This window comes from Anarrhichthys ocellatus, unplaced genomic scaffold (assembly GCF_004355925.1).
Source record: "Anarrhichthys ocellatus isolate YVR2014 unplaced genomic scaffold, GSC_Weel_1.0 scaffold17, whole genome shotgun sequence".
Lineage (NCBI taxonomy): Eukaryota > Metazoa > Chordata > Actinopteri > Perciformes > Anarhichadidae > Anarrhichthys > Anarrhichthys ocellatus.
This window is the reverse complement of record NW_022280047.1, coordinates 1353617-1378671: the sequence shown is the minus strand read 5'-3', so window position 1 is coordinate 1378671 and position 25055 is coordinate 1353617. Positions and strand designations below refer to the sequence as shown.

The window sequence follows — 25055 nt, the reverse complement described above, 5'->3', positions numbered from 1 at the left end:
AACAGGTCAAAGTCAGAATATCTCAGCCTCTGTTGCTTCTTCTATTTTGGCTTTTTATTTTTTAATTCAACTTCATGGAAGTGCTATTTTTGGAGAAACAATATAAAATCATTTTTAATATTACAGAGGCTAAATGGGAATTGGTTTTCATCTCAAAATACCAAATCCTCCATGAATTTGCAGGAAACATTTAATAGAAAATGCTAAAACTGTTATTTCAATGGGCTTCTGTGATTGGATAATGTCTCTCGTGTCGTCATTTCCTACTTGCAGCTCGTACACTTCCGGAAGAAGCGGAAGACAACAGTGGACAGTCACAGCTCACAAGCAACATTTTCAAATAAGAAGAAAAAAGACCGAAAGCCATTTTGATTTGAGTCGTTTGACAACCAAAGACCAACACTGACGACATGGTGAGTGACACTCCGCTTTGGCTCAACGTTAACGAAACATTCAACGTTCTATCGAAACAAACCCTACTTGGAGCAGTTTAGCTAGCGAGCGAGCGACTAACAACAACACGACTTCAGCAGAAAGCTGCTCTGTCATCATGGACTTTAGGTCCTGGGTGGATTGTACCAACTCACGTATAATTCATGTTATTTTAATAGGATTTGGTTTGTTCCACAGTTTTCCTTCCACGTATTCGACCACCCGATGTCTCGGGGGTTTCAGAACCGCTTCTCCACTCAGTACCGCTGCTACTCTGTGTCCATGCTGGCAGGTCCCAACGACCGCTCCGACGTGGAGAAAGGAGGAAAAAGTAAGTATTATTATTGTCACAAAATATGCCCCATATTCTTCAATACACTGCCTGTAAAATCGCGTCTTGGTCAAATCAAATCTCAATCAAATAATTCAATTGCAAACATTGGATTTTGTTTGTTGTAAATACAGAAATGCTTTTGAGTCTTCTCTTTATTGAATCTTTTAAATGATAATAACTAACTGAACGGAAATAATAATAGTAATAATGCCTTCATTTATATAACACAAAAGTTACAAAGTGCTCTACAAAGACTAAAAAAACAAGAGTTACAGGTAAGTAACGAAAACAATAGAAATGATAAAGTAATAATGCCAGGCGAGGTAGGAATTACTAAAACACAGTACATACAAGAAAAATAAAACGGAAGAATACACAATTTTGAGATAAAGCAATTCTGAAAAAGTGCATTTTTAAGATGTCAAACTTTGATTCTTCAGTCCACAATGCGTTTTCCCCACTCTGCGATAGTTCACTCCTTCTTTTTTTGCCCCAATCAAACCTAATGAAACCTGTATGAATGCAGTGTTTCCCAAATGTGATGGGGAAATTCAGAATAATCATAAAGTCACAAGAAACCTGAACTACCGTACCAGTGGGTCATCTCTGCTCTCTTGAGCTGCCAACCTATTGTTATGTAAGCTGTAGACCCCTGTGAACATGTCTGTGGATCTAGTTTTGATAAAGGTGTATCAGTTCAAGCTCTTTCCTATTTCTAAAAAAAAATGCTAAAATCAGCCATAGTTTTGAAAGATAAATTACATTTTACAGCAGTTTCTCTGTAATTCCTCAAAAATAACGGTGGTTTGCCCTTTTGTTTGTACGGTGATAATTTACAAACATTATTATAAAATGTTGCATCTTGCATATCTTATGTGTCCAAATACTTTGAACCTGAAGCAAAGATGTTTACATGATGTGTTGTCTCAGCTAATGGGCGGTTTATTTTTCAGTAATAATGCCACCTTCAGCCCTCGACCAGCTCAGTAAGTGCAAGTTAAATAAAACACCTCTTCATTACAAAAGTCCCGTATGAACCGTCCATGGATCTTAACCTTTCTGCTCCTTTTCCTTGTACAGGCAGACTTAACATCACCTATCCAATGCTGTTCAAGCTGACCAACAAGAACTCCGACAGGATGACACACTGCGGCGTGCTGGAGTTTGTGGCAGACGAGGGAATCTGCTACCTGCCTCACTGGGTGAGAAAAAGAAACAGTCTGAATTGTTTTCTGTTGATTTTAAAGCCACTTTGTAAGTATCCACCAAGGCAGCACTGTAGATCTGCTTCTTTCTGTTTGATGCAGATGATGCAGAATCTCCTACTGGAGGAAGGTGGTCTGGTCCAAGTGGAAAGTGTTAACCTCATGGTGGCCACTTACTCAAAGTTCCAGCCACAGAGCCCCGACTTTCTGGACATTACAAACCCCAAGGCAGTGTAAGAAATAATAGTTGGGAACATTGAATTGACCCGTTTTCACATGTAGGTTTTTTAACTATAGGGAGTGACTAAGTCGTCACTTTATTTCAGACTGGAGAATGCACTGAGGAACTTTGCCTGCTTGACAACTGGTGATGTCGTAGCTATCAACTACAACGAAAAGGTGAATTCAATTATTCAAATTGGTGTCGGACTAGTCTTTATGTTTTTGCTCTACTTTATACGACTACTAATGGAATCTGTGTTATTGTTTCAGATATACGAGCTGCGGGTGATGGAGACCAAGCCAGATAAAGCCGTGTCTATCATCGAGTGCGATATGAACGTAAGCTCCTCAAAAGCCGTGATTATCACAGACAACAGTGAAGTATTCTGTTGTGTTCTCCGCTTTAAATGTGTTATGACTCTGTTTCTCAGGTGGATTTTGACGCTCCTTTGGGTTACAAAGAGCCCGAACGACGACCCCAGCCCCAGGAAGAACCAACGGTAAGCACCGAACCCTAAAGGTACATGTACAGTTTGTGCAACAATTTGATTAAAAAAAAAACTCAATTCTTCACAGGAGGAAGAAGCAGATCCCACCAGCTACGCCGACATGGACCTGGGATTCAGAGTGAGTAAATGTTGCTGTGGGTTAGAGACAAATAAGCCGCGCTGATAACCGTAACAACTGCAGCTAATGTAACTTGTGGTGTGTTTCCTATCCTCAGGCTTTCACCGGCTCTGGCAATCGGTTGGATGGTAAACTAAAAGGGATTGAGCCCAGCCCCGTCCCTCTTGACCCAAGTGACATCAAAAGGTGATGTTCAGTATTTTATACATGTACACATGAAGTGGCCAAAAAAATGGAATATTGTAAAATAATGTTTGAACTATTCAACATGATAACGCTGCAACATTCTTAAGATTTTGGGGAATGACGTAAAACCAGGGTCCGATCTGAGGACGTTTATGGCCAGCACCTTAAATGTGCTAAATTAGCATTACTACAGCAACTTTTTCCCATGTAAATATATTGTGGAGTCGTGGCATCCTGAGCAGAGAAGGAAGTCGGTTACACTCTGTGTGTGTTGTAATCCGGGCTTCTCTGTGGGTTTTTTTTTTTACGTGCCCCACTGGCTAGCTAATCGCCGCCGCTCTGCACTGCGCTCATACGACAGTTAGCGCCGATAATGTTGTCGCGGGAGCGTATCAGACACCCACTGGTTCATCCTCAGGTTTGCTCTGTCAGCACTGTTGCCGTTGTTTGCACTGTCCGGGCTGTTAGCACAGTAAGTTGCTTGCCGTCGCCATGTTGAGAGCCGTGTGGAGGCAATCCCTCGATCATAGATTTGCTCTGGATTTAGTACCTTTCAAGCTCTAAGCCAGCTGGCACCCCACACTAAGTCTTCTTGGCCCTTTGGCTATATTTGACAAGACGTCTCAAAAAACACCCCGAAATCTTCCATGAGTTGGTTGTAGATCGGTTGGTGAGCTGAGTTTTGACATAGAATGTGACGGGTGAAGCACAGCAGATTGCATTGTGGACTGACACATTTATTTTTTCCTGTGAGTGAGTACTGACCACTATGGTACAGTACAGCAGGAGATGATATAAGGCTATGATGATGTTTGTGAGGTCTTTGACAAACAGCTGGAAATAATAAGTCTAACACCTGCTGGAGAATTGCCTGTGTGTAATTCATAGTTTGACCATTTAACAAATTGCTAAATCTAACAATAGACTTGCCTCGCTTTGCAGTGTTTGACTGCTAGAATGTGTCAAATTGTCATTTTTTTACTGTTGCACAATGGGACATTCATTTATGAATGGTCAGAGTTCCACAGTGTAAGGAGACACTTAAGCTGTTCAATCTTTATTTTACTATATGTCACTCAACATTGAACCATTCTAGCAGTGCGTTTTAGCCTTGAGTGTAAATTCTTAACCTTGAACTCTGAACTTTCATTTCACAGAGGCATTCCCAACTACGAATTCAAAGTTGGCAGGATCACCTTCATCAGAAACTCGAGGCCTCTGCCCAGGAAATTTGTAGATGATGTAAGAAATGTGGAGGATTTAATCATACATTTGTACATATTACACTAGGCTGTATTTACAGTGTTTCAGTTTCTCACACTCTTTTCTGGTACAACCTTTTTGTTCATAGCACTGGAACTAAACAATTGTATTGTGTCATTCATTCTATTTGTCTATAATGAATTCTCTAAATACATTTTCTTGTAGAACTCATGCTGTAATATTCCAGTCATAACTATTTTAAAATCTCTTTTAACCCCCCCCAGGATGATGCCCTGAACAGATTCATCGCCTTCTCTGGAGAAGGACAATCACTACGCAAGAAGGGCAGAAAGCCTTGAAGGATTCTAAGTGGAGAGACTGGATAATGTGCACGGACTCACCATATCAATTGTTACCTGCAACAGCAAAGTAAAAAAAAAAAACTGGCCTTCATGTGCACTGCTGGGATTTTATTTGTGTCCCTTTGAAATGTTTCTGCTGTTGAGCTGGGATTCTATAGAATTAAAACTCTGACAGTAATATCTTTGTCAACAAAAGCCGAGCTCCGTTAAATTGCGGTCTGGAGTTTGTGGAATAAATATGAATAAATTATATCACCACACCACCAAAAACAAAAGAATAACTTGTGGAGTATAGTTGTGATATTAGAACATTTCCCCCCTTTTTCCATGATTGTTACATTTATACAATTTACTTTAGGTATACTGTTATCTAGAGTCCCATTCTTATAAAATGGGAGCAATAATAGCTCAATACTTTTGTTTTTAATTATAATGAAAATCATTTTATGTTTGGGTTTTTTGAGTTAAATGAGTAATTTTTGATTCCCCCTTCTTTTTTTTTTTCTTGGTTTATTTATAGACAAATAAAGGATTGTTTGAAATTGATTGTCACTAATAGTTCATTTTGTAATGTCCAAAACAAACTACATAATGAAACTAGTATATAATAGGATGTTCCTATGGCATTTTTCTTGACTTGGAATTAGACACATTTATTTCCAAAAAAGCAGATATGTCTGGTTGTCCAGTTCTAATTAGACAGTGTAATGGCAGGATGAATTGACGAGTAATAAACAAGTAATGCATACTTTATAACACCAACATATGGCGGAAAAACAAAGATGTCAAAGAAGAAATGTCCATATTTGTCCAAAACAGGTTCTTGTCTTAACAAATGCAGGGTAATCATGGTTACTACAATGAGGGGATGTTTGGTTAGTGATGACTAGTATTAGTCATTCATGTTTTTGTTTCGTTTTGATGTTTGCTGTCCGAAAGTGTTTAGTGAGTATTTCTTAATGGGCTTTTATTTTGAAATGTACTCGAACCGGATGTTTTGTCGCTGTATTTGCTAGCGCGGCTAGCAATGGACCGGTCTGGTAAAGACGTGTGGAGGGTAATTTTACAGTTCTTGTGTTGTTAGCTTACTTTTATGATTTACTTTCATCTACCTTGTTTTTGCTAGTCCTGATTATGAATGACAAATGCCAAATCTGACCCAAAATAGTTACCACGGTGATTAACATTAGCTATCGTTGCTAAATTGCCTTTAGCTAGCAATAAGCAATGTCAGGTAAACGAGGTCTTAACAGAAACTTTGCTGTTTAGCGTGATCTTATTCATGGTTTGATTTGAAATCTATTGTTACTGATCTACAAAAAACTACATGTAAATGTAGTTAGGTAGACGCTGGATCAGCCACAGACCAAACTGAGGTTTATACACATTAGCGACCTAAGGGAGGTGCTGTCAGACTGTTTATTTTCCTTTTTTCTTCTATTGAAAGTAACGTTTAGTCAACACTATTGCATTTTTAAAAAGCAATGAACAGTATTGCATAGAAACGATGTTTACGATAGCGTCTTTGCTAGTGGACGATTCATTAACTAGCCCCAATATATCTATTAACTTCATGTTTTAAATAAGACATTATGAAATGCATCATATGAATAATAGACAAAATAAAGACTATAAAAGCCTTAGCCAGCTCCACAAGTTAGGCACTCCCCAGGTTAATCCTTTATTATGTCTTGCACGAGCTTGTTAGATGTAACCAGAAAAGTGAAAGTGATGCAGTCACTCTCCAGAGACACAACATTAGAGGGTCAAAATATAATTTGGAACAAGTTGTACTTGGTGATGAGTCCTGCTTTTGTCTGCTTGTACAGCCGCCCCGAGCCTGTGATGACTACTGGAGTGAATTCAGACATTGCAAAAGCTTGAAGAACCGTTTTCACCACTATTACACGTACGGCACCTCGCCATCCTGCCAGCAGTGGAAGGAGGACTACCACACCTGCAGAGAGTGGGAGAAACACAGAGCTGCTGAATCCAAGGTACAGCGTCAGAAAGTCACGTGGTTTCAATTGTAAAAACCTGTGATTAAACTGGTAATATTCATGGTGCCTTAATCTGAGTGACCTGAAGAACCAAGAAAAAAAATCTATAGCTTGGAATTATAACATTTTTTTACGTAACCGGGGTTGCAGGAAGCCTTGCAGAAGAGTGAAAGGAACAGAGTGGCAGAGCAGAGAAACTTCACCCCGGTGTGGGAACTGAGGCGAGAGCCTCCCAGAGACTGGCACATGCCGCTGAACCAGGAAAAGCCTCAGGACTCATGATGACCGGTCACTATTGACCTGACAGACACTGGTCACTTGTTGCCATGTCAAGCTGTATTCAGTGAGCTGCTGTGTGAAAACAAGCATGCATGTTTAAACAGCGGTAGCAGCACCTAGTGCTCACTGATGAGTATGACAGCATCTGTATTTATCCAGCAAATTACAAGATGATCTCTCCGAAGGCATTGTTGTTTTTTGTCATAAATTATTAATTCTTTAAGGCTAGTGTAAAAATACAAATGCACTCAGACTTGCTGTAAATGAGTTTAAAGAGGAGTTTCCTTGTTTTTCTGTGTTAAGCATGAGAAATGCAGAATATTGGGTCAAATAATGCAATGGATACATTTTGAAGATTAAATGTATTTCACCCAAGTAATGAAGTATCTGTTGTGTTTCCATAAGGCTGAGATTAATAATTAATGCTGCACTAGAAAACACTTTTGAAGGCATTAAACAGGAGTTGGCCACAGTAAGTCTGTCAACATTTCCCAGAAGCACCGTAGTCTCTTCAGTTTGTGCTGTAGATACTTCTGTGATTAATATATTATAAATGCAATAATATAACAAAATTCAGCTTTACAGCTTCAACTCATAGCAGTTTTCTGTCTCATTTCTGTGATAGTTTCTCCTAAAATTACACAAGAGGCTTAAAAACATTTTTGAACAAATTTGATCAATAAAAAGTGGTTTTATTTCCTGTTTCTTCCATTATGTTTTATACAGAGACTTTAATGTGGAGGAAAAAGAACACCATGCATGCTGTTGCATTTGATAGACATGAATCAACTGAGGTGACCAATTCAAGAAAGGAAAAAAAAAAAACATTCACATGAAGGCTGCATGTTGGCTTAATAAATCATGTAAAAACAAGGACACTAAATACACACAGGCTGCACCCACAGCCCTCCCTTGTCCATCACTGTGTGTAAACTTTAGTAATGTTGTTGTATTTCCCATCTGGAGCTTCATATTTGCTCTTCGGCGGCGTGTAGACAGGACCGTCGTGAGTGAAGGGAAACAGAAGGGGGTCTGGCTTCAGCGCCGCCTGGTACAGCTCCTCAGACTCCAACTTCAGCTCCTCCAGCGCCTCCCTCTGTGCTTCTAGAGAAAGCTCAACAGCCTGAACTTCAGCCATGTGCTGCTCCTGCAAGAGCAAAGACAGAAGAGCACATCAAATATAGCCCACTTAGTGCGCACGATGGAGAGCAGAGGTCAGAGGCAAGATTTTTCCATAAAAGCTTAGGCGATGGAAGTGTTATCGGTTAAGTGGTGACCTGTTTGTATCGACACCACTCCTTCAGCAGCAGGGCACGACCCTCGCTTTCTTCAAATGACAGCCTGGGTGCAGAGCGTTCCCTTTGTGCGAGAATAAGAAACATCAATTTACAGCACTTTAAAGTCAGTGAGCACTAAATAGCAAGGAAAGAACAAAAAGGTACAGTAAGTCAAATAAAAAGGAGGCCAAATGATACATAAACAGCAAATGTGTCCATAAAATGTTGTTTTAATGTCTGCCTGCCTTAATGCTAGAGGACTTTGTGTAGTTAATTTACTGTTTGGAACAGCCAATATGATCTTGTTCAACAACAGTTGTGGTGTAATTTATGTCACATCCATCCCTAAACCCCTATATCCTAGAGGTGATCAACAAAAATGTAAAACTTTTAGCTATCTTCAGCCTGGGTACCCCAAATAAACTGATTTTTACACATTAAAACTCAAGAGTGTTTTGAACTCTGATGTCAACTGAATCTTTGGAGAACAGAAATGAGCTGTACCTTGTTTCATCCAAGCATTTGGCCGGAGTGATGAGGTCCTCTATGGGGATAAACTCAGGCGCGACCTTCTCCAGCTTCTTCAGCTTTTTTCTCATCCTCTCCTTCAACATCTGCTCCCTTCTTGGGTCCACTTTTTTCTTCTTCTTGGGCTCTGCTCTTAAACACAAAGCACAGCTCTGTGAGCATAATAAACTGCAATATATATTTTAAATTAAATCTGGGAAACATATATTGATACCGTGACATGAAACATGACATTGTCTGGGATTTTCATAGTGATCTAAACAGAAACAAATGCCGTCATATCAAGTAGTTTTCAGTGTTGACTTGAGCGTAAATTGCGAATTATTTTGATTGTCAGCTGTTTGGGTCATTATGAAGCAACACTGCCATTCTCTGGTTCCAGCCTGAAATGTAAAGACTGCATCACTTTATTTGCTTTTCTCCCTTTTATATCATCATAAATGACACTTATGACATCAAGACGGCCCTTTGGATTCTGGAAACTTGAGGTTGACAGTTTTGAGCATTAATTGATTTTTAAAAAAAAGAGATGATCAATTAAATGTAGGATCTGTCTCCATTGAAAGTGGGTTTAAGTAATGCATGTTCCCAACAAATTAGCAATTCATCAAACAAACAAAAAACAATTGACATGCAGACAAACTGGGACTTTTGCTCATACCTCAGTGAAGCAGATGTCTTCAGTGTCCTCACTGGTGCGAACCAGGGACTCTGTACAGCATGATGATGTTCTCCCAACAGGAAGCTGTAAAACGAAGAGCAACTGTCAACCACAGAAGTGATTAGCAGCATTTCTCTACTGAATAACCTTAGCTATGTTAGCACTAGGTAGCTAGTACCTACATTGTTAACCGGTCATACCGCAAACACTCACCTTGACGGAACGGTCTGTCGGGACAACACCCTGCAGAGACAGCGCGATAAAGCAAAAGACATCTCTCCACCGTTTCACTGTTTCACTTTAAACACCCTTGCTTCGCCTGTCCCCCAAGGATGTTGTGCTGTCTCCTTGCTCGAACGATAGCCAGACGTGGCGCGAGAAGATGACGTTGTCGAGCTGTCACGCTCACAATTTCACGGGCGCACTTTCGTGTATTTTGTATGTGCAAATAATTACATAAAATGCATTAAATACAGAATACTTTGTAAAGAAAACCAATTATAAAATGATGCAGGACGTTACTGTTTTTTAACAGTTTAATATTGTCGTAGTTTGAATATATATATATATATGTAACATTTTTGTCGAATCTTACTGGACGAGTGGAAAATTGGCGGCTGAAGTATTTAGAGGAAAGGTCGCAGTTTTTTTTCCTCATTCAGCACGGACTCATCCAGAGCACAGTGAAACAAGAAGACATCAGTGGAAGAGTTTGATCCTGACAGTGGTGTTTTGATAATTCTGCATCATGGCGCTCCTCAGAGGTAAACAAGCTTGTTTCAGTTCAGCGGGAGGCGAAAAAAAGCAGGTGGACCTTTGAAATGGTTAATGTTGGGGCTTAATTTCTCCTATTTGTGTCTCAGTGTAGGATTACCAGTGACCTAAAATGAATGAAGTTATCTCTGAAAGTTGATTTTATGTAATTATATGTCAGTAGATATGTTTTTCAAATCACAACGTCACTGTGAAATAGGTGAAAGGTCACAAGATGGTGTCAAGATCATTATCAGCTTGTCGATAGCTTGTCCACAGTTACCTTTCGATCCACTGGAAAAATAATAATATTCATCTCACTTAATTACCTCCAGTGATGGAGGGAAGGAAAGGAGAAGTAAAACTATTTACAGAGCGACCTATGAAAGTGAATATTAGTTAAGATGTATTCCACTTAGAATTGTCTGCATTTTATTATTTAAAATGAATTGGCATTAACTTTAGTAAGGCATTACATTATCGTTACAAATACGGTATTGGATTAAAAATATTGTGTCACTACCGTGTACGCAGCAGCGTGGCAGGTCAACTTGCACCACACTAACCACTTCAGGGTAGTTGAATCTAGAGCTAGTCTGAATACAGGTTTTTAATGTAAAAATTAAAAAACAACAACGTATTTTTGAGTAACTAGTTGTAACAACAGATCTCAGATAAATGTAGTGAAGTAAAAAGTACAATATTAACCTCTAACATTTAGTGGAGTGGAAGTGTTAAGTAACTTAAAAGGGAAAAACTCAAGTAAAATACAAGTACTTCTAAACTTTAATATAGTTACTTGTGCAAATACAACTGTACAACTTTCACAACACTAAACACACCCCTCCAGCACGAGTCAACAGTTCAATGTATGATTTAAACACGAGAAGGCATATCAACACAGTATTTCAAGATAACCATCATACTCATAATACCTAGTGACTTGGGTTTTATGAAAGGATTGAATGCAAATACATACTTTTATATAATAATAATAATAGGACATTTTAATTACTTATTTTCTCTTTCTGAGGATTTGCACATGAAGCAAGTTGCAGAAGATTTAAACCCTTTGTTTAATATACAGTATGTTTCTTATAAAGAAGTTCCAGTTTCACTGTTCTAGATGTAGTTACGTACTCCTCTTGTCCCTCCAGTCCAGTTTTATCTATCTGATGTTATTTTCCCTATAATACTGCATCTTCATCTTCTGCATCTCAGTGCACTGGCTGTGCCAACCAGCAGTCGTAGGCCTCATCACCGGTGTGATGAACTTTTTAACCGACATTTTTCAGTTTTAAATGCAGCAAAACAGGATATCGATTCTCTACAAAAACACATAAAAAGCATCAGTGAGAGCTGTAAGGTGTTAACACTACACCATGAGTCAAATCTAAAAGAACGGTTTGGTAGGTTAGATAGAAGCAGAAAACGAGAGCTTCCTGACAGACTAAAAGAGACTGCAGGAATGAAAGCATCAAAAATATTTGCAGTGTGCACCGCCCAGTACGTCCTGACCCCGTGACCCTGGCTGTGGCTCAGTGGTGGGTGCTTTAAAGTCAAACTCTGTTTGGTTTTATCTCTGCAGGTGTATTTGTTGTAGCTGCCAAGCGCACTCCGTTTGGCACCTATGGTGGCGTGCTGAAGGATCACAGTGCAACAGACTTGGCTGAGCATGCGGCCAAAGCCGCCCTCGCAGCAGGGGGCGTGGCTCCAGAACTTGTAAACAGTGTCATCATGGGAAATGTCATGCAGGTACCCAAAATCTAACAGATCCACAGCTACAATTAATAGATCACTACTACAATCACGTGAAAATCTTGACGAGTGTACTTGATGCTGTCCTCACTGTTTAGTTTCATCTACCCCCCTAATTTCAGAGCTCAGCTGATGCACCCTACATTGCTCGTCATGTGGGTCTGAGGTGTGGTGTTCCGATCCCAGTGCCCGCTCTCACTGTGAACAGACTGTGTGGATCTGGTTTTCAGTCCATCATCAATGGTGCTCAAGTAAGCACTCCACCGAGAACAAAAACATTCTGGGAGAAATACAAATGTAGAATGAATCATAATATTATGCACTATGGACACTAATGTATATGTGTAAAAGTACATGCATTAGTAAGAGCACAATATATCAATTGCACATAATGTGTCTCATCTTTGGTCTGTTACCTTGTGTGCTTGTAGGAGATTTGCCTCAGGGAGTCCGAGGTGGTCCTGTGCGGAGGCTCAGAGAGTATGAGTCAGGCCCCGTACGCTGTTCGCAACATACGATTTGGTACAAAGTTTGGACTCGATCTCAAGGTTGGCTTCTTGTTGATTTTTCTCTGCTCTCTAATCAACACTTGACACAAATGTACATGAGACGCTAAGACCGCTTGTTTTTAAACTCCAGAAGCTTTTGCTGCAAAGATTAAAAAAACTTTCCTCGTCTTCCTGACAGCTAGAGGACACCCTGTGGGCGGGCCTGACTGACCTGCACATCAAAATCCCAATGGGCATCACAGCAGAAAACCTGGCAGAGAAATACCAGATCACACGAGAAGAAGTTGATAACTATGCATACCAGACACAACAACGGTGGAAGGCAGGTAAGACGGGTTTCGTTCTTTGATATCTTTTCGAAATATTCACAATCTGCTCACCACGTTAAGAAGTTAACTCATTCTTAATAGTTAAATCGTACCTGTTCTATTCACAGCTCACGAGGCTGGTTACTATACAGCGGAAATTGCTCCCATTGATGTGAAAGCTAGGAAAGGCAAGGTGTCCATGACCCATGATGAACACCCTCGTCCACAGACCACTATGGAACAGTTGGCCAAAATGCCTACTGTCTTCAAGAAGGGAGGGACTGTTACCGCTGCCAACGCTTCGGTGAGTTCACGCCTTACAGCCACATGTGTGTGTTACGGGCACATGTCCTCCGAGTTTTTAAACTTTAAATATAATTCTTACTTGTTCCGTTATCTTTGCTCAAGCTTAACTAAACAGCCTGGCTGAGAGTGAGCCTGGGAATTTAGGGAGCAGTGTTTCCTACAGGATTTAGCAATACTGTGGTGGGTGGACCTCGGACCCCAAAGTGGGGGCTCAGGGGCATGCTCCCCCGGAAGAACGATTAAATGCATCAATCTGGTGCACTTTGAGCGCAAAATGAATGGGATAGATCTTTGAAGAACTTTGTGCTCTTGTAAACAATTGTGTGCTTTAGTAAACAATGTAATCATAAACACATTTGTTGTATGGATATGAATGGCATGGTAAAAAAGTCGCACCCACAAAGCGAGATGGAAGTTACGCTTGAAGCCCGAGGGCCTCTAGTAGTTCACTTTTTAAACACCAAGGGGCCTGGGGGCTCTCACACTGAAAGCGCTAAGGGGTCTGGGAGGCCCTAGTGGTTAACTCGCGCTATAATCACCCAGGGGTCTCTTGGGCAGCTTGCATTGTGCACACTGAGGGCCCTGGAGTTCAGATTGCGCGGCCTGAGGCTTAGAGGCCCCTTGGCAGTCTGAGACCTCGGGGCACTGGCCCCTCTGGCCCGGTCCACAACTACAATCCAACAGTGCTGTCTTAACTTCAGGATCTGAGGTGGTCCATTTCTTTTTTGTGGTCTGTTTTACTTCATTTAAAATACATTTAATTTAGTTTTTAAAAGGACTTATGACTTGTGTCAGTGTCCTTTAGAGTTCCACAGTTTGATTTACAGTAAAACAAATCATGCAACTATTGTTACTGTCTGCCACCATGGTGGGAAGTAACTGACTATTACTGAATCTACCCCTCTCTCCTTTAATCTCCAGGGTATATCTGATGGTGCTGCTGCTGTGGTGATTGCAAGTGAAGATGCGCTGAGTGAACACAAGCTCTCTCCTCTGGCCAGAATTGTGTCCTATCATGTTTCAGGCTGTGACCCGAGCATTATGGGAATTGGTAAGGGACACCACTGTTTTGGAGATGTAATTTAATCCCTTTGAAATAAAAGGAATGAATGACTGTTGTGGTATTTGGTTATTTTAAAGAAAGAATTTCTCTGGTGTCTTTTAAACATCTTAGGTCCCGTTCCAGCAATCACAGAAGCTCTTAAAAAAGCCGGTCTGACTCTCAACGACATGGATCTTGTGGAGGTTTGTTATCAGTGAAACACTAATCATTGTGACTTTCTCCATCAGATTGTGTCATACATTTCATCAGTGTTGGAAGAAGTACTCAGACCTAAGTCCAGACTTAAGTAGAAACACCAATACGCAGTCTAAAATACATTCCATTACATGTCCTGCATTTAGAAATGTACTGATATAAAAGTACACAAGTATTATCAGCAAAATATACTTAAAGTATCAGAAGTAAAAGTGAAATGTCCCCTGAGACTGATATACTATTATCTCCGCCTGGGAGGTCATGCGTGCCACCCCTGTGTCAGTCCACGGCTAATCTCGCACTCTGCTGCTGCAAACGGCAAAATATTTTGGGTGCACAGTTATGGCTGCATGTTCAAGGACCTCTCTTGGTTGTGGTTAGTCACAGTTTCTCAAAACACCTTTCATTGCCTGTTTATTCCTGCTATTGACTGACTGCTGACTCCTCACTCACTGAGTGCATCACCAACCTCCAGCCAATACTGAGTGACCAAAGACACAGTTTGCAGTGTGTATTTGGCTAACAGCTTACAGGTGTACTATATCTATCATGCACTAACTGCTGGGTATTTGGACCGCTGCTCTGCTGCTGACTTTTATTGTTTTATACTGTGTGTTTGGCTAACTGCTAACAGAACTACTACTACACTTATTGCTGTACCTCGCCGCAACTCAGCCACTGCTAAGTGCACTTTTCTAGTTGTGTCACTGATGTAATTTGCTTTGCACAGGTCAACGAAGCGTTTGCCCCTCAGTATCTGGCTGTCGCTAAGGCTCTTGGACTGGATCCAGCGAAAAGCAACGTTAACGGTGGAGCTATTGCCATCGGTCATCCTCTCGGTGCTTCTGGAGCACGTATCACTGCCCACCTGGTTCATGAGCTCAGGTAATTTTGTCTTTTAGTAATTACAGTTGTTGTGTACAGTTGCGGCGTTAGCCCAAAATATGTGGTTATTAGTATCAGGTGACATGTCTGCATATTAAGTAGCTTTAATTATGATCTTTGTTTTTGACAGGCGACGAGGAGGCAGGTACGCTGTTGGCTCTGCCTGCATCGGGGGTGGTCAGGGTATCGCCATCATCCTCGAAAAGTACTGACCCAAGAAGCTGCCCGTATCAGAAGAAGTACTGCTGAAGAATGTCTTGCCTCACCGTTGAGATTTTTTTGAAAAACCCTTTCACATACACATGAAATGTCAAATTTTGTATATATACACATGATCTAATAAGAATTTATACCAATGTAGTGGTAAGTAACAAACAATAAACAGTACTTTTTCCCTGGTACAAAAAGATGACTCAACATTAATTTACAAAAAAAGTGTAATAAATGTTTCAGTCCATTATTGCGTTGGAAGCCCTGTGAAGATAAAGAGCTACTGCACATTTCTGTGCTCGATGCCCGAGAGGGCAAGAGACTGTTTGTGTATGTGCCCGAGACACAGAGCTAGGTTCTTGGTTACATTAACATGTGTAGCATATTATTAACTCATAGAAGACAGTTTGTGTTGCATTATAGTAGAGTCAGAAAGGGACTCTGAACTCTCATGTTTTTCTTTACAATCTTCTCTATCACTCCATTAACAGGGATCATTATTTACAGAACATATGTCTGACCTGTGATGGCTCCAGCAAAAACTGATTTTGTAAATCTGCATCAAAGAATCGCAATAACATTTGCAAAAAAGTGTGCTTTTGAAGTTTTCATGATCAGCCCATGGTGGCAACCAATGCTATTTTTTTCTAGATTAGGAGGGAATTTTAAGATTAGGATTTAACAAACAGACACTACTTGTTCTTATTTTAGTTTTATTCTAAATATAATAATCTTTACAAAATTAGTTACCTTTGATTGTTGTTATATATGCTCAAAATGGTGTTAGGAAAACTGATAACACATCACCATAGAGAAAGGGGAACTGAATGTACTGAATGATATGAGACATTCATCTTCTCAATTAGTGGTAACCACCATCAATTAGTAACCACTCCCTTAAAACATTTTTAAAAAGTTGACAAAAGTCTGGATTTGATGTGTTAGACTTGATCTGGGAAAATATATGTTATGCTTTGCTGTCACTGAGATTGTTTAAGGATTTAAGAAAAGTACGACGTTACATTGTTTGTTGTCCTTTACTTATGTTTTTTATTTATTTAGAAGCTCTATGCAAGCATTAATTGTTTTATTGTTTGTATCAGCAGACAAAACAATACTATATAGAGATAAATGTGTTTACTAAAGCAACTGAAATCTAACTAGAAAAATATGTAATGTTATTTGTTGAAAACAATTTCAATGTTGATTTTATTTCAAATTTACAATGAGAATTAAGGGGAAATATGTGCAGGACTACAAGGACCAACACATCCTTGAAACGCGACGCAATTACGTAAACGTCATCGTGCAGCGTCAATATATACGTCACATCCCCGGATGTCGTTCTTTTTTCCGTAGCAAAGGTAAGACAGGCTGGCCTTCATGTTTCTGGTCGAATAAAATCTGTGTTCATCTGCGTTATAGAATAAAAATATTCGTCTCAAAACACCAGGAAAGGAATCCTTGTATCAAGAGGATACGTTATCCATCGTTATGGCGGCGATTTGTCCGTGGTGTTTCTGTGATAATGAATAGTTTGGTGTATCTGCAGTCCTAGGCCGCCGGCTAGCCTTCGTGCTGTAACGCTAGCTAGCTAGCTTATAAAGCTAAACGTGTTGTCGTTAGATGCGGTGCTGTTAAGCCGCACAATTCCTCGCATATTACGTTCTCTTAGAACATTAAAGTTAAATTGTAATTTTGAGAAGACTAAGTGGTTTGTGAACCAGTAAGGCGACTGTGCAATGTTGCTAATTGCTCGCGAACGTTACATCTCATGCTTGTTGTGCATTGGCGATGGCTGTGGGGTTGAGCACTCAATCAAACGCATTTGACTTAATAACGTAGTCGTTTGACGTTAACCCGGTTATGTTATCTTACTCTTTCCATGTTAAGTAATGTATTGTCAATTAGGAACACTATTTCCATAACGGCTGTAGTAGTATTAAATGTAAAAGCTAGTTGTCTCTACGTGATACCAGAACCATTGAACTACAGCATACAATGTACTATCCAACCAGAGCTGGAATAATGTTATTAAATGTGAATTATTTCAAATAAAACCCTTTGAAATTGTTACACGCAATATTGCAGCAGTTTGTGTACTAACCTGTTATACTTTTCTCTGTCAGATGGCAGAGGGCGACAAGAAAGCTCCCAGGAAGAAGCACGGGAGCCGGAACCCGGTTCTGGCCCGGGGTATCGGCCGTTACTCCCGGTCAGTTATGTACGCCCGCAGGGCCATGTACAAGAGGAAGTCAAAGATCACTGAGACCAAGGTGAGAGCAGATCTGTGATGGCCAACAAAATGATTAATAAAAGAATACATGTCACACTTTCTTTATCTAGTATTGATAATAATATGCTCTTGTTTCAGATGGAGAAAAAGGTTAGGACGAAGCCTCAGGCGACTGTTGTCAAGACAGTTGGAGGAGACAAGAATGGAGGCACTCGTGTGGTCAAACTGCGCAAGATGGTAATTATTTCCTATTCAAATTATTGTGAGCACAAATGGCGTACAGAGTTTTTATTTCAAGGACAGTGAGTCAGTCCTCATCCCATTACAACTTGTCATACGAGCTGATAAAGCAATAGCGTACTGGATTTAAAATGCTAACATGTATTTTCGTGTGCTCCTGCTGTAGCCTCGCTACTACCCCACAGAGGATGTCCCCCGTAAACTGAAGAGCCACGGAAAGAAACCCTTCTGCCAGCACAAGAGGAAGCTGCGCAGCTCCATCACCCCAGGAACGGTCCTCATTCTGCTCACTGGGCGCCACCGTGGAAAGGTGAGAACAATTTCTAGCACATCTCGACAAGTTTCCATGTTTTTAAGGATTAGCTGAAATGGCCCGACACAGGTTGTAAAACACACAAGTATAATGGGCAAAATGTACCTGCAACACAATGCTTCTAGCTCTTTGGATAAGATCAACAGGTGAATATGTAATAGCCCTTGTATGATGGAGCAGCCATCATGTCACACAGGATACGATTAGAGTCCAATGTTAGGTTTTATTTATCTTTTGAGTTTGCTTCTAGGACTAAAAGAGGAGAATCTCTCTAACTTTATGTTTCACAAAATTAGTTTGACAGATTATTGAGGATAAGTATTAGTAATTATGATCTACAAATGTGGAATCTGTGAACCATATGTAAACAAAAGGACCTCCATAAAAATGTGGAAGCTGCATTCTTGTTGCTGGGTTTTTATTATGTAGGATTGTTGCAACAGGAGCTGTTGAATGTAGTTTAAAGGTTTGTAACAGAAGTTTTTATATTGCATTATACATTGAAGATTATTGAAAGGTTTGTATATGAATACCAGTATACACTAAAACTTCTTGCTGTCCAATTGTTACTGTTGGGCACTATAAAGTATTTCCAACACTGATAGTTTTCCATTGTTTAGGAATGTCAGAACACCTCAAACATTTTTTTCAGCAACAATAAAATAGTTATTATTGAATTAATACTGTTAGTTTTATGGTTGAACTCGGTGTAGTCGCCCACAATGGCAAAAAAACTATTTTGAATAAGGGTACATTTATATTGTGAGATGCAGGTGTCATCCTTTAAAATCTGTTGTTGAGGTTAAAAACACAACGGATTGAGAGAAATGCCACGTCGGCATTTAATCTAATCATGTGACACTTCACTGTACACCATTGCTAACACACACTGGCTGTATTCTGGCTAATTGTAATAGAGGTGGACTTGACTTTTTTTTAATGAGCTACATGATGGCAGTCCAGCGTTCAAGAGACTCCTAGAACACACCATATCGAAGGCTATTGTGCCCCCTTTTAAAAAGGAAAAAAATGGTGCATCTTTATTCTACATGAAAAAATATATTTTCTAGCGTGCGTGACACATCTTTATAATCACACACCCTCGGTACCACAGACATTGTCCCTCTCTCCCACACTAACGCTACATGGATAAGTTATGGAGGCATGCTAGTGTGCCCACACACACTTTGAGCAGTAGCTGACCTAAATAATGTTTCAGCTGTGAATCTGAAAGGCAGAGCGCTCCTGGTGAATTAAGTGTCAAGTAGATGTATTTTTCTGTCTATAGCTTGGCATCAAAGTGGATTGCAGATATTAAATTGGCACACGTGATTATGAGGTCATTAGTGAGCAAGCCCTCAATACAAGAGCTTCATACTAAAGTGAACTTGTTTTTGTTCTATAGCGCGTGGTGTTCCTGAAGCAGCTCTCAAGTGGTCTCCTGCTTGTCACTGGTAAGGATGACTGTTCTTGGTGGTTTAGATTGTTAGATAGTAACTGTAGCACAGCAATATGGCCATTTACTCCATCTCTAATGGTTTTATTTTTTGCGTACTTGTAGGCCCTCTTGCTTTGAACAGAGTACCCCTGCGTAGGGCTCACCAGAAGTTTTCCATTGCTACCAACACCAAAATCGACATCTCTGGCATGAAGATCTCCAAAACTCTGAACGACGCCTACTTCAAGAAGAAGAAGCTGAGGAGACCCCGTCACCAGGAGGGGGAGATCTTTGATACAGAGAAGGAGGTGAACTAACTTGAATATTGTCTTAAATACCAATAGTAATGATAATACTAATACCATTTTTAATGACATTTATGATACATGACTCATTGGTTTTCTCCTCGTCTGCAGAAGTACCAGCTGACAGAGCAGAGGAAGGAGGACCAGAAGGCTGTTGACGCTCAGCTCCTGCCCCTCATCAAGAAAGTACCTCAACTCAAAGGGTACCTGCGCTCTTCCTTCTGCCTGTCTAATGGTGTCTTCCCACACAAGTTGGTTTTCTAAATGTTGTAATAAAGAGTACCACCATATAATACCCTCTCCTGCCTCGTTTGTGCAAATTACAGTGCCTATAGATAGCTTAAAGGTGTCCTAGCATTTAAATTGCAGCCATCCTGCAACAGATTAAAATGCATTATTTAAAGTATTTTAACTGAAACTAATGGCACTTTGAATGTGTGAATTTACCGTCATCAGGGTTTATGGTGTCATGCAGGTGAAATTATTCTTTGCAACTAACTTTGATATTCTGAAGTGGGTCTTGAAGGTTTGTGCTGTTCTGAAACGGCTCACAGGAGCTGCCTGCATGATAAAGTGACTAATATTGATTTAACAGTGTAAGACCCCTGATGTGCCAGAGGCTTTCTACCCTATATTTGGCTTTCCAGACAAAATGTCTGCAAATATTTACCATAAAGTAATCTATACATATCAAAACATGACTAGTATCTGGTCCTGGTTAAATGTTTAATGAAGCAGTGCAATTAAATGACATCACCAGGCATTGGACCAAGACAGCTTAACAGCTATGCTTTAATTAAAAAAATGACATGTCTAATGTAACAACACAAAAATAAATACAAGTGTTTCATCTCTTTAACATGGCCACGTTTCTATCCTCAAAAACAGAACAAAGTAGAAAGCAGCACAGAAAAAGGCAGCGGCCCCTTGCCAAGGAATGATAAGTGCCTTTGTCGAATCAGTCAGTACTGTATTATGGTCAGCTGGTGTGGAGGAAACGCCTTCCCTCAGCCAGACTTAAACAGCAGAATGGCCACCTGACCCAAGTAGAAGTAAATGAAATGCTTGGTCTCATGGGTCACGTAGCTGCCAAAGTTCCTCCCAACGATGCAGTGCCAGGTCGGGTTGTATTTCTTGTCAAACTCCTGCGGGGGGGGGAATACACAATTGTGTTCGTCAAACACTTGAGGTGTGAAGAAAAGATGAGAACATGTTGCTTAATGATCACTAAGCAAGAGCTAAAACGGACACCTTTCTATTGATTTAAATGCTACATCTCAACTAACAAGCAACTATTTTCTGCAGATATTAAATTGTAGCTCAGAAGGTATCGGTATACTATACTAGTTTCACCTCAGAACATGCATGCATTACTCTTCCAAGTTGAGACTAAATACTATATAATGTCACTATTGAGCAAACCCAAAATACTTTGTCACTCAATGTTACCGAGTAGAAATGCATATTTTTACTATGCAGCCCTAACTTGAGCTGGATGATTTATTGGGAGAAGTCTGTGATAATTCTAAAATGGTAGCTCATTCGTTTTGTTAGATTTAAATAAATAAAATACATTTGCTTGATAAGCTACAGTATTTTACCCTGAAAATAATTGAAAGAACAAAAATTAAGATCATATTGCAATTATAGAAACTTTAACAATTGTTGCTTGTTGTCCCAGTCAAGAGTGGAAACTATTACCAATAGCAGGCTTGGTGTTCAACATCAATTATGCACACTGTGGTTGGTCAGTGCGCGCAACATAGCCTCACATCACTGGTTGCTGCTCATTTTATTAAAGAAAATACTAGATTTCAGTCGGTCGGTTGGAGTGATGGGAGATGCGTCAGCAGCGGTTTTACCTTCTTGATGTATGCAGCAATGTCTTTCTCGATGTTATACTTCTCCAGGGCCTGCGTGGCGCACTCCACGGCGTCCTGCTGCATGTCCTCCGACATGTCGGCGTTCTTGATCACTGCTTTTTTGTCAGACATGGTTGCCCTGGGAAACCAAAACACACCGGAGGATTATCATCTTCACGGACGCATTGGCGCGCGCGCGCACACACTAGACTCTGGCCCCTGAGCATCCCAACAGTCATCGATTGACCAACACGAAACCGTTTGGAGCACATAGCGTTACAGGCTCGAGAATAAATAAATAAACGGTTAATTGGTGACGATGTTGTCATTACATAACTGACACATAATGTGTGAACTGGCCGTTTCTACAAGTGTTGCATAACAACTTCCATCAGCGGAGAACTCGGTGGATGCGCGCTCTGCGTAGTTTCTATGGATACAAGACATTTGAGATGATCGTCTCCATATTACCCGAGGTTTAGACTCCTTTGACTCGTGAAGCTGCGAAAGAAAAGCACATTTTACAACTGCCTGAGGCTAGAGAGCGGCGATAGAGCCAGCCTCGCTTTAACACGCAGGAGGACCAAAACAAACACCACATCTTCATACTTATAATGTAGCGTTTGCCGTGAAAATGATTCAACAATAACGATATCCGAGTCAAGGTATCACGGGGTGAAACATCGTCACATGCATATTCGGAATGTGAGCTAACGTTAAAAAGCTCGATTACTAGCAGCACATTCATCCCGCGGAAGGAAAAACACCGTCTAACAGTAAGCACGGATGATACCAGTTCAACGACGCTTACAACTGAATAAATGAACCACCATACAACTTTCTACATGCCAAATTCTTCCATTTACCTTCTAGTCTTCCGTTTATAGTGTTTGTCTAGCTTTAAATAGACGACCGCTCCTGTAGTGACAACTCCCGCGAAGTGGTTGACACAAAAGTAGTGTGGGTGTGTTGGGCTGAGAGCTGCTGCCTCGACGTGTTCCGATTGGCCGGTATTATTGCACAGGGCACTGTCATTGGATCGTGCAGGTCTCTCTTTCGGGTGTTTCTGCCCGGGTTTTATTTCAGACCATCGTGCCTTGCGACACGATCGTTGCCGGGGCGACCCCTGTAAATAACTTGCTACGGGCAAGTTATGAGCGAGGTCGTCCATGCCTACTATGTTCCATGAGTCATTGGCAATAGACCGTGGCAGGATATGGAGTGGATTTATTTCATATTGTTGTATTTTGCACACATTGTGCATACTAACTTTATTTTTAATTATTTTATTTATGAATTATCCTTTAAATAAAAAAAATGGAAATAAAGTAAATGGAAACGCAAGTCGACCTAACATTAAATTACTTTGTTGCGAAAAGTTATAAATGACATACCAGCGTATTTCAAACTGGGAACGTTTCTCATATAATATATAACTTATACCTAAGGTGTATAATTAATGGGTTATTTCATAATATGGTAGGTCATAAAAAGTATAGTATAGCGTTCCATAAAAATGTCCTTAAAAAAAGTTATAATATACTACTATATCATAAAAAAGTAACAGGTTATAGTATTTAAAAAAATATTAATATTAACAGATATAGCATACTTTTCACAGAAAGAAGTCACTGTAAAGTATGTCATAAAAATGTTGTATAAAAATTCTAGTATGCCATACATTTTTCCTAAAGAATGTCATTGTGTGTGTCATAAAAAAGTCATAGTAGCCTACCCATCAGTCTTTAGAGTGTTAACACAAAATTATTAGCTAAAATATTTGCTTCCTGTCTGGAAAAGGTTCTTCTTACTATAATTTCGCCAGATTAAACAGGCTTTATTAAAAATAGATTTTTATTTTCCAATCTTTGCCGACAGAATAAACTAATGTATTCCTCTAACCAGATCTGTCAACCTCCAGAAGTCCTTCTCTAGCTAGACACTGAAGGCCTTTGACCAGGTCTAGTGGGACTTTCTCTGCTCTCCAAAAGTTTGGATTTGGGGAAAAATTCATCCTCATAGGGTTAAGCTATTATATGTCTCATTTTGCTTTGGTCCAGAGCTCTTCCTTCACATCAACATACTTCCCCTTACAACAAAGGACGAGACCAGATTGTCTCCTCTACCCTTAACTATTTGTGCTTGTTATCAAATCATTGGCTATTGCCCTGCGCTCCTTGAATGGCAGACGGGGTCCTGTGGGAGGGCGGCACAAAGTCTCATTATATGCCGATTTATTGTTGTACATAACAAATCCATCCAAAAAATTACCAAATGTCTCTTTTGAGGGATCACAGTCGGGTCTCAGGTTACAAGCTGAATTTGTTACAGAGTGAAATGTATCGTATAAATACCAAAGCCCGGGGTCTCTAATTTTCCCACCATGTCGAAAAAGTCAAATGAGCTCAAAGTGTAGAATGTTGAAAAGTCATAGTCGAGTACAGTATGTCCAAATAAAGTCATAAAAATGTATAGTACAGAATGTCGAAAAATGTCATGAAAAAGCTACAATAAAAATCATAGTATAGTTTGTTGAAAAAAGACAAAAGTTTGGTAGAAAAATCATATAGTATTTCGAAAAAAAGCCGTAGTATAGTATATCATAAAAAGCAATAAAAAACATTTAATGTCAGAGTATAGTGTGAAAAACTCACAAGTCATAGTATCTATCAAAAAGAGTCATAGTGTAGTATGTCAAAAAAAAATCATATTATAGTATGTCACAGAAGCAATAAAAAAAAATCATAGTATAGTATGTCTAAAAAAGTCATGAGAAGTCTGTTTTATGGCTTTCTTCGACATACTAAACTGACATAGTATAGCATATAAAAATTGTCAGAAAAATACTTTGTATAGTAAGTAAAAAAAATCATAAAACGTAATCGTAAAGTATTTTGAAAAAAGTCACAGTATAGTATGTTGAAAAAAAATCAGAATAGTATGTCAAAAAAAGTATATGTCGAAGAAATCATAAACAGTCATAGCATGTCAAAATACTATATGGTAAATGGACTGCACTAGTATAGCCCTTTTTAGTCCACTCAAATCGCTTTAACACTACTTGTCATCATTCACCCATTCACACACTGATGGCAGGGGCTACCATGCAAGGTGCCACCTGCCCATCAGGACTCTAACGAATCAGTCATAGGAACAGCCTGCGGAGCAATTTGGGATTAAGTGTACAAGGGAACATCAACATGGACTAGCAGAGACGGGGATCGAACCGCCGAGGAAGGAGGACCCTGCTCTACCACGGAGCCACAGTCGCCACTATTCATATGTAGAAAACAGTCATAAAAGTATGCAACAAAACAAGTCACAGTATATAGTACGCCATAAAACAAGTCACAGTATA

The 25055-nt window shown here is 39.9% G+C and overlaps 6 protein-coding genes across 6 annotated transcripts; 4 read left to right on the top strand and 2 right to left on the bottom strand.

Annotated features, from left to right (window-relative positions):
* The first annotated feature begins 281 nt into the window (after positions 1-281).
* Positions 282-5117, top strand: ufd1l (ubiquitin recognition factor in ER associated degradation 1). The gene is made up of 12 exons (XM_031856349.1): positions 282-413; positions 631-763; positions 1720-1752; positions 1847-1968; positions 2074-2204; positions 2298-2370; positions 2464-2532; positions 2625-2693; positions 2770-2820; positions 2918-3006; positions 4164-4248; positions 4494-5117. Exons 1-12 carry the CDS (start codon positions 411-413, stop codon positions 4566-4568), a joined length of 933 nt encoding a protein of 310 aa, XP_031712209.1. The 5' UTR covers positions 282-410; the 3' UTR covers positions 4569-5117.
* A 90-nt stretch (positions 5118-5207) lies between these two features.
* cunh22orf39 (chromosome unknown C22orf39 homolog) lies at positions 5208-7547 on the top strand. The gene is made up of 3 exons (XM_031856351.1): positions 5208-5628; positions 6401-6568; positions 6722-7547. Exons 1-3 carry the CDS (start codon positions 5599-5601, stop codon positions 6851-6853), a joined length of 330 nt encoding a protein of 109 aa, XP_031712211.1. The 5' UTR covers positions 5208-5598; the 3' UTR covers positions 6854-7547.
* mrpl40 (mitochondrial ribosomal protein L40) lies at positions 7522-9661 on the bottom strand. The gene is made up of 5 exons (XM_031856350.1): positions 9530-9661; positions 9317-9400; positions 8632-8787; positions 8128-8209; positions 7522-7997 (listed from the first exon to the last, which is right to left on the bottom strand). The coding sequence occupies exons 1-5, from the start codon at positions 9589-9591 to the stop codon at positions 7770-7772; spliced, it is 612 nt and encodes a 203-aa protein (XP_031712210.1). The 5' UTR covers positions 9592-9661; the 3' UTR covers positions 7522-7769.
* Positions 9662-9937: 276 nt separating this feature from the next.
* acaa2 (acetyl-CoA acyltransferase 2) lies at positions 9938-15494 on the top strand. The gene is made up of 10 exons (XM_031856348.1): positions 9938-10080; positions 11658-11824; positions 11950-12078; positions 12259-12375; positions 12515-12662; positions 12773-12948; positions 13872-14001; positions 14125-14195; positions 14939-15093; positions 15224-15494. Exons 1-10 carry the CDS (start codon positions 10065-10067, stop codon positions 15303-15305), a joined length of 1191 nt encoding a protein of 396 aa, XP_031712208.1. The 5' UTR covers positions 9938-10064; the 3' UTR covers positions 15306-15494.
* A 1574-nt stretch (positions 15495-17068) lies between these two features.
* Positions 17069-20128, top strand: rpl6 (ribosomal protein L6). The gene is made up of 6 exons (XM_031856672.1): positions 17069-17579; positions 17678-17776; positions 17946-18089; positions 19498-19546; positions 19654-19838; positions 19947-20128. Exons 1-6 carry the CDS (start codon positions 17433-17435, stop codon positions 20097-20099), a joined length of 777 nt encoding a protein of 258 aa, XP_031712532.1. The 5' UTR covers positions 17069-17432; the 3' UTR covers positions 20100-20128.
* A 470-nt stretch (positions 20129-20598) lies between these two features.
* Positions 20599-22647, bottom strand: dynll1 (dynein, light chain, LC8-type 1). Its single transcript, XM_031856673.1, has 3 exons — positions 22564-22647; positions 21698-21836; positions 20599-20980 (listed from the first exon to the last, which is right to left on the bottom strand). Exons 2-3 carry the CDS (start codon positions 21827-21829, stop codon positions 20843-20845), a joined length of 270 nt encoding a protein of 89 aa, XP_031712533.1. The 5' UTR covers positions 21830-21836; positions 22564-22647; the 3' UTR covers positions 20599-20842.
* Between the last annotated feature and the right edge of the window lie 2408 nt (positions 22648-25055).